Raw genomic sequence first — 12220 nt, 5'->3', positions numbered from 1 at the left:
TCCTTCCCTATGATCCCTGTAGCTGTGGAGAAAAGTGAGTACAAGCAGATCTGTTGTAGAGCAAAAAAACACCAAACCTGCTTTGTTTTGCCTGATAACTCATGGATTCACTCGGTGTCCCTAGTCAGTCCTCTGCAAACTCAGATGACGAGTCCCCCGATCGAACTCCAGTGCCGGACTCCTCTCGCCACACCTCCCACGCGGGGAGGCAGAATGGCTTTGGCAGCCTGGGTTACGGGCTCAGCTTGGCCTGGCACCACCTGAGACCCTTCATCCCCTTCTTCCTCATCAGCTTCATGGTGGTGGCTCTCATCTACCTGATGCAGGCCATCATCTTTGGCGGGCCATTCAAAGACCCGCTGTTCTTTGTCAAGTTCAACGAGCGCTGGCCCCGGCCTGCTCCACAGCAACAGGACCCCCCGACGCCGACCCAGATCTTCAGTCCACTCTCCTCGTCCCTCAAACAAGTCGTCGCTGACCTGCAAGGAGACAATGAGACACTTCAAGGTGTTTGACCACCAGATCCAAACCTAGAGATAACTTTTGTCTTTTCTGTGTGGATATGAGCAACAAGGACTCCAGTGGGATTACACTGACAAGTGACTGTGAATGTGACATTTCTTTTTACCGTGACAGTGCTTTGTAAGGACACCTTTACTGCTTTGTGTCAAGTTTAAAGTAACCTTCACTGCTGCTTTCATCAGACAATGTGTGTCTGTCTAGTAAAGCACTATGATTATCATATGTTTTGCCTTTTTTCTTCATGTTACCGTGAGTAACCACTTCATGGTATATTGCATGAACCAATACCAAAACATCTCCATTATTGTCCACTCCAGACCCTGGATGGGCCTTTAAAACACAGAGGAACCACGACTAAAGTACCTGAAACAAGACAAAAAACAATGAAATTACAGTCACACCATAGCTGAAACCTGATGTCATTAATTCGTGGCTGGTCCTCTGCTCAAATAACCTAAACTATTCCTTTAAATCCTCAAGAAACCATCACATTAATGTAAATTCTGTTGTCTGTTGTGACACTGGAACACACTCAAAATCCCATTGACTCAAAATGATGTCCACAGACATTCAATCTGACATCATTTTACCTAGGCGCCTGTGTCTTATTTTTATATCTGTTGCTCCGTGCACACGCATATTTGCACAGGCGTATTTTGAAATCCGTCATTACACCATGTGTTTATGCCATCATATCGCTTCCATCATATCTGGCCGCCATATCTGGGTTGAGAGGCCGAGACAAGTAGCTGCATGAAAGAAGAAAATGTAGACGTGGATCAAAATATTCAAGCAGAATGTAGTATATAAATATATATATACGTGTGTGTGTTTATAAGCACAATGTGGGAGATATGCAGTCTTGTATCTTAGTACCTTAAAGGGATACTTGAGTACAAGTACAAGTATCTTACCAGAAAATTACTTTGGTAGAAGTTGAAGTCACTTTTTATAATATTACTTAAGTAAAAGTCTTAAAGTGTATGACATTTACTGTACTGTACTGTGCTGTAAAAATCATTTTCTGATATAAAATGTACTTAAGTTGTAGAAGTAAAAGTAAAAGTATTAAAACAGTGAGAAGTTGAGCCATGGTGACAGTGGTAGGGCAAGTTGTCTTTCAACTGGAAGGTTGCGGGTTCAATCTGCTAGTCTATATGTGTCCTTGAGCAAGACAGTTAACCCCATGTTGCAGTGTGTGAATGGGTGAATGGCAAAACTGTAGTTAAAGCAGTTCATCACTCTTCTTCTTCTGATTTTACTTGGTAGTAAGAGCACAGCACTCCCCGTGGGCCTCCTGTGGAGGATAAAGCCATAGAAAATGAATGGCTGGATGGATATTATGCTTAATTAATTTCTGACTTCTTCCCAGTGAGCCGGCACAAATTTGACTATAAAAATGTGAATTCAAATTGTTATTTACCAAATTAATAACAATAACATTTTTAGTTTTCTAAAGATTCTAAAGATTTCTAAAACGTTCATATTTTCTTTTTAGTTTCTTTCAAGACAGGTGGTCTAATACATTTGATAAGCACTGTGTGTATAATACTGTGCAAAAATCCACCTTTACATTAGTTGCTTTATCAATGTTATAATGACCACACAGTATAATTATTTCTTATTTATTGTAAAACATCTATGCAGTTTTAAAATGACATATTTTACAGAAAAAAGAAAGAAGAAACGTGATGTTAGAGGAATAACTTTTTTTGTTTTCCTCTCACCTGTCGGTCTGCTGTGTGGGGGCTCTCCTGCCCCCTGGTGGCGACATGACCCGCCACCGTAGAGCTTTGCCGCTGCTGACCACATTGACCCTTGGATGACCTCACCAAAAATGGACAGAACAAACGGACGAAAACCAAAACAACCCGTCACCCGTTGACTCCACTTCCATATATATATATATATATACATGTATAGTTTTTTTATTTTCTTTTACCGTTGGAGCGGATTGAGCGGGAACTTGTTAACGGTGAGTGAAGCCCGGTGTCTGTGACCTCACCTGCCCGCGTTAGTCACACCGTGTGCCGCAGACAGAGTTGACAGGTCCACACATTTAGTCAGAGAAGATAGTGACGTTCATGACATTTTATCTTACATACGAACTCCTTCATGACCCGCTGTTCACTGTGTGTCAGCGGTGGACGGAGAGTTAGCTGTGTGTGCTAACTGTCTGTAGAGATGCTAACACACACACACAGGTGTGCAGCTGTGCGAGGGTGTGTGTGGAAGTTTGTCTCATTAGTTAAATTTAGTTTATTAGATGTATTTGTTTTCGGGGCTACAACTATTTTAATCTTTTTGAATGTTTTTTTTAATAATTGAAACAAGCTCCCAGCTTCTTAAATGGGAATATTTTCTGGTTTCTTTGCTCCATTTGACAAAGAAATCATTAAAACTGAATAATTTGTGGTTTGTTGGACAAAACAAGACATTTGAGAACATCATCATTTCCAGGTTTTGGAAACACTGATCACTATTTATGTGTTGTCCACAGATTAATTGATTATGAAAATAACTAGTATTATCCATCTGTTGTTCCCAGGCAAGTGAACATACACTATAAAATAGAGAGCACACACACACACACAAATAAGTACAGGTATTAAGTGTCTAAATGGATGCTGAGAAAAGCTTATTCCATTTCTTAATGACATTTCTTAAAGACTTTTTGCTGAAGCAGAAAAGGCATTAGTAGGATGATACAATATCCTACAGATGCAGATCTTTATTCATTTACAGCTGTGCCGGATGCTTTATCAGCATCTGAACATCTGGGGGCTTACAGACAGACACATTTAAAGTGTGTGGGACTAGGGGTACATGGCTATAAGTAAACATGAATATATTTGACTCTGGAACACACAAAATGTGATATTTTCAGCCTTCTTATGTCTAACATGATTTCTTTGTCACATTTGACCTGCTCTCCTCCGTGCTCGTCCTCTGAAGTGGATGGGGAAATGTGGTGCTATCAAAAACCAGGGTTCGAGGCCCTCCTCCTCGCTGAGCTGCAGAGACAGCAACAGTGCAGCCAGTTCTGTGACACTCTGCTCAAAGCAGATGGTAAGGGTGCGCTTTTATTGCACGTGTATATCTATATATGTAAATGTTGTGAGTTCCTTGTGCTTGTGCGAAACATTATCATGTCTAACGTCTGACCTCTCCTTCAGGTGTCTCAGTGCCTGCACATAGTTGTGTTCTCTCAGCTATTAGTCCCCATGTGTCCACTGCTTTGTCTTCTACACCGGCGCCCCCTGCAGGACAGAGCCGCCTCCTGGAGTTTCATGCTCTTGGTTCCTGCACCCTGCTCAGCATGGTCAGACTGCTGTACTCCGGAGAGATGACAGGGGAGGGAGAGCAGGAGAAGCAAGAAGCTATTTCTGCTGCAGCCAATCTGGGCATCCATGGACTGGTGGAGGTCACAGAAAGAGACCATAGAGGCAGAAATGATGGAGGAGGAAGCCATCATGTGGAGGTGGGAGTTCAGACAGAACCTCTGATTATGGAGAAGAATGAGGGGAGGCAGAGCACACAAACAGAGGAGCTGCAGATTAACACAGCTTCATTTGCTCACTGCACAGCTTCCTTTGACACCATTGACGTGGCTGCTCTCCAGATGGACTCCCAACTTGTTCACCCTGACATTCCATATATTCCCATATCCCTTGTCTACCCAGCAGAAAACCACATCAGCCAACCGTCCTCTGCTCCTGCAGCATCAATGCAAAACTCCGCAGAAGCTGGAGAAACATCTGTTGCTATCATGTCACAGCCTTACACCACCATCTCTCCATCTGCCCAGAACTTTTCCACCACGTGTGACATAGATCCTAAGCGCTGGTGGGTTGCTCCTCAAACAGCAGCCAGAGATGTCACAGACGGTGAAGAATTTGAGCAGTTTCAAGACAACATCCCAGGTTTCATCAACTTCTTCCTGAACCCAGTAAAGGAGGACGCTCCCTGCAGAGGGCGAGCAGGGCGGCAGCAGAGGGCAAGAGCGAAAAGTACCAGGAGAGCCGGGACTGGTGAGAGACGAGCGAGGAGACCACGAGCAGCAACAGGAGGGAGGGTTAGAGGAGGGTTAACGCAGACGGTGGATGTTCAGGATGTGGGGGTGAGCAGGCTGCAGAAGCAGTTCTCGCAGAGGTGGGGGAGTAGAGCATCCAGGACAGGTCAAGGTGGAGGAGCCGTCGGCAGGAGGTTAGACCTGAAGTCACGGGAATTTCTGAAGAAGTTTGAAAGCAGCCAGAAGAGAGGGAGGCGCGGCAAAATGTGTGAGTTCAGTGAAAGTGTAAAAGCACTGCCACATAACGAAGCAGGAGGAGGAAAGAGGAGGAGCGTGACACAGCAGTTGAAACAGGTGAGAGCTATCTTCTGTCGAAACGTTTTCTTACGTTCAGCGTTTTGTTTTAGAACTGGACTTTAAATTTATAAACTTATAATAATAATTATGATCTAATCATTTAATTTCAAATATTTTGTGTTGATACACTTTCCCTCTCTGTTATAGGTCAGTGTACCTTTTGCAGGCCCTCAAAGGGCAGAGGCCACAACATCAGCGATTCCTTCCACACCCATGCAAATATACAACATGGCTACTTTGTCCAGCGCCTCCCTGCAGCCTTCGCTGTGTCCTCCGTTGCTGTCACCTGCAGCCCACTACATGCCTCCAGCATCGCCCCTCCTCCACACCACCTGCCTCCCTTCTCCGGCCCCTCTACCCCAAGTAGACCAGCCAGAGCAAATTGATCGTCTTTTGGAGGAAGTGATGATGGGACTTGACATTATACCAAAAAACAACAACAGTGCTCCTCAGCGTCCTCCTCCAACCAGAAGCAGCAGTTGTTCACATGCCTCCCCTGGCAATAATATGTCCCGAAACAGACAACAAGGCTCTACCACTGGTCTCCCACATGTTGCTGATGTAGCAAGAGGAGCCAGTGATTCTACGTCTGCACAGTGTGAGGTACCTGTCCTGCAGCAGCAGGGAGAGGGAGAGCTGAACATGATGCTGGAACACTTCCTCCAGTCCTTTGAGCAACATGTAGACAACTGTCGTGCCAGGGAAGCACAAGAGATGGAGGGTGAGAGCTCCACACAGCCAAGCAGAACTTCCTCTGTCCGGAAAAACAGCAAAACCAAGGCCCAGACCAAAACCTCTCAATCTGCTCTTCCACAGAACACACACTGTCCTGTCAGTCACTCTCAAACATCTGTACTGCAACAGAGCAATCAATTTGAAACGACATCAGTCCACTCACAGACCCTCAAGGCCTCAGCTGACAGCCCTGTTCCTATCGAACATACTAAGAAACCTCCAGAGAAAGTCAAACGTGTTTACAAGAGAAGAAGAAACGACTATTTGTTCTCATTAGAGAGAAAAAGGACACGCATTAAGAAGTCAACATCGACAAGTGTCTCAAAGACCAACATGTTCCACGACCTGGGAGACAAGCAGCTCCAGCAGATGCCTGTGGTGAGACTGGAGAGGAGCGGATCAATGTCAGTCACAGCCACACTGCAGGCACATGGCGGACAAAGACTGGAAGTGAAGGTGACAAGCTTTTCTTACCACTCTCCACTAATGCTTCTGATTTCAACAGGGTAGCAGGTTTTTAATGCAAAGTAGAGACACAAAGTGACACGCAGCAAATAGCGATGAGTAGTTAGTGCTTTAGTCCATCAGTTGCAAATATCGACAAGACACAACACACTGGTTGCCCTGTAATACAGAATATGTCTTTCCTCATTCAGTGGGGGTTTGCTGTGGAATTAGCGTTATCGTAGAAATGAGGGAAGCGACTGATGTCAATTCAAAGGCAGCTGCAATAGAATTGTCCATTATCTTGTATAGAAACACAGATTTCTATGGATTTAAAGTGTGTCGGAAAGATTTTTGGCTTATGTAACTCAACAACAATAGGTCACTTTAAAGCTGTTTTGCATAGGTTATTAATATAAATGAATGTCCGTTACATTCCAGCCACTGCCAGACTATTTCACACAGTTGTGATTAAGCCCATCAGCTCCACACGACTCTCTGTGTTTTGCAGTATTTTGACACCACTGTGACGTTCCCACACTGCACACAGGAGAAGCTCACTTTGGCAACAAATCTGACGAGACAATAAAGAACTACCACTGCGACATTGACATTGTGGATTGTACATGATGATGTGCCTAAAATATCTATTTGAGTCATATATAGCATATATGTCATTTAAAGGCGCTGGTCATATTTATGGAGGTGGCAGAAGCTCTGCACTGGAGCTTTAAGACACGTCTGATAGCTGTTGTTAAGAGTGTGAAAGTGGACATGTGTTTTCTTTGATTATATATTTTACAGACTCCTTCATCATCAGAAAAATACCCACGTCGTGGCAGCTCGTCTGTGAAGAATCAGCCAGCACTGTGGTCCACAAAGACCTACCCGCTCAGGAGTCGATTCAGGGATGCACAAATCACAGTGAGTACAGATTTTTATCCAATTTTTATCTGTAAGAAATGTGTGTGCATTTAGTCGCTAATGTTTTGTTCTTACTACTGTTTTTAGTTGAGTTTTATGTTTGTGTTTTGTTGTGGCAGTCTTGTGTCTAGAGTGAAATATTTCAATTGGAGAGTCTGTGAGGGTTCTCCGTCATCCAGGTCATAGTCGTCTTCACGAGTTATCTGTAACTGGTTTGTGGTGAAACATCTTCAAACTTAGCCTACAGCTAATTACTGAAGATACAATTGGAGTAGTTATCATGACATTTTTGATGGACCGCTGGTTAATCAATATATTCTTTTTTTTTATTACAGTCTGTGCATTTCACTTTTGTTCACTTATAATTAGAAAAAAACTACAGAATCTTTCGACACCATCATTTTTTTTTCATTTTAATTTGATTGTCAAAATGTTTCATGGACAAATACCTGTAAAACTAATAGTCCCTGAACAGCCAGCCTCTTTTTTGTTATTTATTTGATAATGTAATTTAATTTTATTAACTTGTGTTCCAGGATAGTCTGCCCTTTCTTCATGAGCCACTTCACAAAATCAAACAACCACGCTCAGCAGGTCAGCCACATTCCAGACAAACCTGTCCCATGGAAAATGGGATAAGCAAACTTCTCACCCCCCCTGATGTTGAGAGCTCAATACCATCAATCCACCCTCAGCCTGAAGTGACCTGTGATCTAATAAAGGATCATCGAGAGAGACGTGGGGCTGATTTGACTGTGGAGCCACAGGAAGAGGCAGAGGGAGCTACGGTGAGGGGAACAAAGAGGAGTGCTGAGTCAAGCAACAGTGCAGCTGAGGCCAAAAGGGTTTTCACTGAGCCAATGTCAGAGTTACCCTCTGACACACATGTCCACGGCTATGACTCTGTTTCTGAACAAGACGCCACAGATGCAGAGGAAGTGATTGACGTGGAAACGGTTTCCCTGACCAGTGCGGGGGGAGGTTTAAAAAGTGAAGAACAAGATAAAAAGACAGTGAAGATAGAAATCGATCTAAAAGGAATGGGGGAAGAGACGGAGAGCAGCGGCGATGAGATAATCGACGTGGACGGGGACACTGACGGACAGACCGACCTGGAGGAACGGGCAGACAAAAGCCGCTGCCAGAACAGAGTCGTACCACACTTTGCTGCACCTGCTTCACACCCAGCAAAGGAGGGCAGTGTGGGGTCTAAGGGGAGCTGGGAGGACAAGGACATCGATGTGATTGGAGCTTTCAGCCCCCATTCTCGTCCTGAACAGGTGATCCTCAGCTGGATGGAGACTTTACGAGGCGAGGACAAAAACGAGGATGTAGAAGATGTCTGAGAGAAGCACAAAGACCAAACTTCTGTGCTGCTGTGAGTGAAAGTGAGGTCATAAGACTGTGGTGCTTTCACATCAGCGTCTGTGACATCAAACCCAGTACATATGGACTGGGATGTAATTTTCCGCTTCAGTTGGTCGTTTCTTACATTCCCTTGGAACATATTTGTTTCATTTAAGTGTGAGTTTTAGGAGCAGGTAAAAAGGTTTGCTGTTAATTACTATTGTTTTGTCTGTATGACAATATAATGAGGGATTCTTGTTTTGTTCCGCAGGAGTTGCTGTGAGCAACTGAGATGAATGAGGAAAACATTTGCACTATTGTGCATGTAAATGCTAAACCGTTCAACCAAAGACCAGATTCTATTCTATTCTATTCTGTACTTTGTTGATTTTATTGAAAGAGTTAACAGGGCTGTTGATTCTGGGTTTTAGTTATTTGTTACTGTTAAACAAATCTGTTCAGAGAAGTTTATTTTAACTGTCAAGTGTTGAAAACAACCCTTACTAACAGTTTAAAAAGAGATTATTGTCCTTGTTTTATTGTCAATAATGTAGTAAAAGTTTCTCATTTTTTCCCCTTGTGTGGTTTCATTTTTCCCCCTAAATATTCATATTTAAAACAAATGAAGATATTTTATTCCTTTAGTGTTATTTTTTGTCTTTTCTCATGTGTGCAATTCAGTTCTCATGTCGACTTGGATTTTAAACAAAATTCATGACAATTTCATTGTGGTCCAGAAGTGATGTGTTCCATTTGGAGTTATTTTTGATTCATTTGTCCCATAGTAAAAAGTTATCACTCGGCAGTTTGAACTCAAACGTTCACCTTTTCAAACCTACAGGTGGTGTTTGATGTTTCGTGCTGCAAAGTGGAGAGAGAGGGGAGAAAATGCACTCTCGCACACCAAGAGAGGAACATGTGAAGTGGAAATGAGTTTATTAGATATCATCTTGTGAATCATCTACACACAGCAACAAAACACATCTGGGCTGCTGCTCTGAAGAGAGTGACTGGGGAAAGACAATGGTCGTTCATCTGCCCTCTGTTTGCTTCCAGCCCTTAGAGGAAATGCTCTGCTCCATCACGCATCTCAGGTGAGAGTGTGTAGAAATGTATGAACCAAGTAAAAAGACACAGTGAGTGTCAGCATGTTGTTGTGAGAGTGTGTGTGTCTGTGCTGTAACAGTATGATACTGTCTCTCATCACAATTTGGAGGTGTTGACTTAGGTTGGGGCGGATTTTGTGGCTCAAGTCAAGAGGAAGTAAAGGATATAAGAGAGGGAAAGAAAGGGGAGAAGTGGGGGGGTGGATTTTTTCTGTCCCTGGGCCATGGTCTCAGCCTGTCCTCCTCTTAGTGCTGGATGCGCCTCATGGACTGGATTTGAGGGGTCTGACAGTGAGAACCCCAGTTCCTCCAGTGCTGGTAGTCTCCACTGTGTCTCTCACACTCCATGATGTACTGCTGCCCCCTGTAGCCAGGATACTGGTAGCACACAAAGCTGTGGGGTGGAAAGAGAAGGCAGTGGCTGTGAGTGGGATCTAGTTTCGTGTGGGACCAGACGTGTGGGTTGAACTAGATGATGGTTAATGGTCAGTTTGGAGCTGAGTCCAACTGAGCAGCAACTACTACTGCTGTGTTTTAGAATTGATTTCCTGTAAATGTTGAACTTTTTATTATATACCCCAAAGGAATTCATATTACTCTAAAGTACCAAACCAGAATAAGGGTCCTTAAAACCTTAAATCCTGTGTTTTGCACAGAAGCTAAGGTTGAATTAAGCTTTAAACTATTTATATATACATGATATTAGTAGTAAATAACCATCAGTTTAAGAGAAGAGATAGAAAATCCAAATTATTACAGATTATAAACAGATTGTTGTGTGCACGTTTTGCAAGTAAGTATCCGGCTGTTAGTGAGAACAGCAAATGGACACAGAGAAACTCGTAATAACTCACGCGCCGCACTGCACGTGCATGGAGCCAACTTCAGGCATCATCCAGCCCATGGCCTGCAGAGACGGGTAGTCGTCACAAATCTCCACATTGCGGCCCATGAAGTTTTCCCTCTCAAAGATCATCATGCGACTGCTCTGGTGAGACTGTATGAGAGATGGAAAAGTTTTTGTTTGTTTGTTTTTTAGTCGCATGATTCTCAACAGTCACTTGAACACCAGTGATGCACTCACGGCGCAGTAGATGGGACGCAGAGACATGAGGCGCTCCACGTGGTAGGAGATGGAACCACTGTAAGCATCCCAGTGAGGATACTCTCCTCTCTCCAGGATGAACTGCTGTCCCTGGAAGTCATGGTGCTCAAAACCAACCCAGCTTCAGAGAGAAAGACAGAGAGAGGCCAGTGTAAACATAGTACAAGTATGTACTTAAGGCAAAGGCCCTGATTTGCAGAGGCAGCTATCTTGTGCCGGCATATTTCAGCTTCACTTTTGTCCTTCTACCACAGCCTGTGTGTGTGAGACTTACGCTCCGCTCTCCACCCTGATGGAGCGGATGTTGTCCAGTCCACACTCCTGGATGTTGCAGCACTCGGAGGTGAACTCCAGAAACTTGCCCTGGAAATGCTCCTGCTCAAACACAGTCACCTGTAGGCACAGAGCGAGGGGGAAGAACAGGGACAATCGTCCACAGTGAGGTGCAAACATATTCTCTTGAACTGTGGGCGTGTATCAAGCAGAGCCCAAATGTTTACCTTGAAGAATGGAGCCATGCCCATTCCTGAGCTGACCAGTGGCTGCATCATTGGGGACCTGGTAGTTCTGTACATCTTTACTCCTGAGGACAGAGAGGAAAATTCAAAGCATTAGTACTATTAGTAATATTAGTAATTTATTGTGTGTAAACTACAAAGTAATGTAGTCCATAATGAGACACAACAGCATCTTTTTTTCAGATAAATACTGAAAATGTTAACACCTACTTACAAAACCTCGCCTACATTGCAAAGTTTACAATGGTTTGTTTTTCTTTCTTCTCAAAAGAAATCTGAATCTGCACAATTATGTAAAAATTTCATCAGAAAATGTCATTAGCATCTGTGCTTAACTGTTTGTAGCCATGCTGCTCTCACAAAAACACAGACACATTCAAATAGAATAAATAAATAAATAAATAAATAAAAAAGAGAATTCTGTTAAATGTGTTGCCCTGTAGATGAAATAGACGGTGGACAGGTGTGTTCAGGTGTGTCAAACAGTGCTTGAGTGTGTGTGTGTGAAGCTCCTGTCTTACCTACAGTTAGTCACTTTATTGGAAGAGCTCGGGACTGATTCGCACCTAACGCCTCTCTCGCGTGGACCTTTGACAGAACCTGGCGCCTCAGTTTTATACGGGCGGTCAGGGAGCGTGCCTGCAAGCGCGCGTCCGCGACTCTGTCCGTACGGCAGAGAGCGACGGTGGAGCGCGCTCACGGTGCAGCCGCGCGCGCACGCACACACAGGCTTGTGTGGCCGTGCTGTTGTCCCGCGGCGGCAGCAGCAGCATCGACCAGCTCAGCAGATCTGCTGTGAGGGAGACAAAGGCGCTCCGGCATGTTCCGACCACGGTCAGCAGTCCGCCGCAGGCCCCGGCACAAAGGGCCCGGATCGGTGTGAAGAATGTAGAGATTATGGGGTGTTGGTGGATGTTTAGAGATGATGAGAGGAATGTTTTTTCCTCTCCTGCCGTTCAGAGTGTCACCAAACACTGCTGCTCTGTGACAGAGCATGGTGAGAGATGCTCAACACAAGAAGCACTCTTATTATAGTTGATTATTATTATTATTATTATCAGATGATTTTCACTATACTCCAATTATGTTACTTTGTGGGGACATTCTTAGACATAATGCCTTCTCTGGCCCCTTAACTATCACAACTAAA

At 44.0% G+C, this 12220-nt stretch overlaps 2 protein-coding genes across 3 annotated transcripts; one reads left to right on the top strand and one right to left on the bottom strand.

The window, feature by feature from the left end:
- Nucleotides 1-3488: 3488 nt before the first annotated feature.
- On the top strand, nucleotides 3489-8350 carry LOC122778756. The gene is made up of 5 exons (XM_044040852.1): nucleotides 3489-3591; nucleotides 3699-4888; nucleotides 5039-6082; nucleotides 6875-6994; nucleotides 7531-8350. Exons 1-5 carry the CDS (start codon nucleotides 3489-3491, stop codon nucleotides 8338-8340), a joined length of 3267 nt encoding a protein of 1088 aa, XP_043896787.1. The 3' UTR covers nucleotides 8341-8350.
- Nucleotides 8351-9260: 910 nt separating this feature from the next.
- Nucleotides 9261-11673, bottom strand: cryba1l1 (crystallin, beta A1, like 1). Of its 2 annotated transcripts, none has more exons than XM_044039670.1 (6): nucleotides 11592-11673; nucleotides 11053-11135; nucleotides 10827-10945; nucleotides 10532-10673; nucleotides 10302-10444; nucleotides 9261-9841 (listed from the first exon to the last, which is right to left on the bottom strand). In XM_044039670.1, the coding sequence occupies exons 2-6, from the start codon at nucleotides 11125-11127 to the stop codon at nucleotides 9694-9696; spliced, it is 627 nt and encodes a 208-aa protein (XP_043895605.1). In that variant the 5' UTR covers nucleotides 11128-11135; nucleotides 11592-11673; the 3' UTR covers nucleotides 9261-9693. The 2 variants fall into 2 exon arrangements, with proteins under 2 accessions (XP_043895605.1, XP_043895606.1); XM_044039671.1 differs by having other exon boundaries at nucleotides 11596-11670.
- Nucleotides 11674-12220: the final 547 nt, after the last annotated feature.

The sequence above is a fragment of the Solea senegalensis genome, linkage group LG12 (assembly GCF_019176455.1).
Source record: "Solea senegalensis isolate Sse05_10M linkage group LG12, IFAPA_SoseM_1, whole genome shotgun sequence".
Taxonomy (NCBI): Eukaryota; Metazoa; Chordata; class Actinopteri; order Pleuronectiformes; family Soleidae; genus Solea; species Solea senegalensis.
This window is presented reverse-complemented; position numbering and strand designations above follow the sequence as displayed.

Bases quoted from the DNA above. Each gene is read 5' to 3' on its own strand.
- cryba1l1 (XM_044039670.1), bottom strand. From the start codon at position 11,127: ATGTACAGAACTACCAGGTCCCCAATGATGCAGCCACTGGTCAGCTCA. The intron at 10,674-10,826 runs GTAAGTCTCACA...TTCTCTCTGAAG, and splicing joins ATCAGGGTGGAGAGCGGAGC to CTGGGTTGGTTTTGAGCACC. The intron at 10,445-10,531 runs GTGAGTGCATCA...TCTCTCATACAG, and splicing joins TGCGTCCCATCTACTGCGCC to TCTCACCAGAGCAGTCGCAT.
- LOC122778756 (XM_044040852.1), top strand. From the start codon at position 3,489: ATGTGGTGCTATCAAAAACCAGGGTTCGAGGCCCTCCTCCTCGCTGAG. The intron at 3,592-3,698 runs GTAAGGGTGCGC...CCTCTCCTTCAG, and splicing joins CACTCTGCTCAAAGCAGATG to GTGTCTCAGTGCCTGCACAT. The intron at 4,889-5,038 runs GTGAGAGCTATC...TCTCTGTTATAG, and splicing joins TGACACAGCAGTTGAAACAG to GTCAGTGTACCTTTTGCAGG.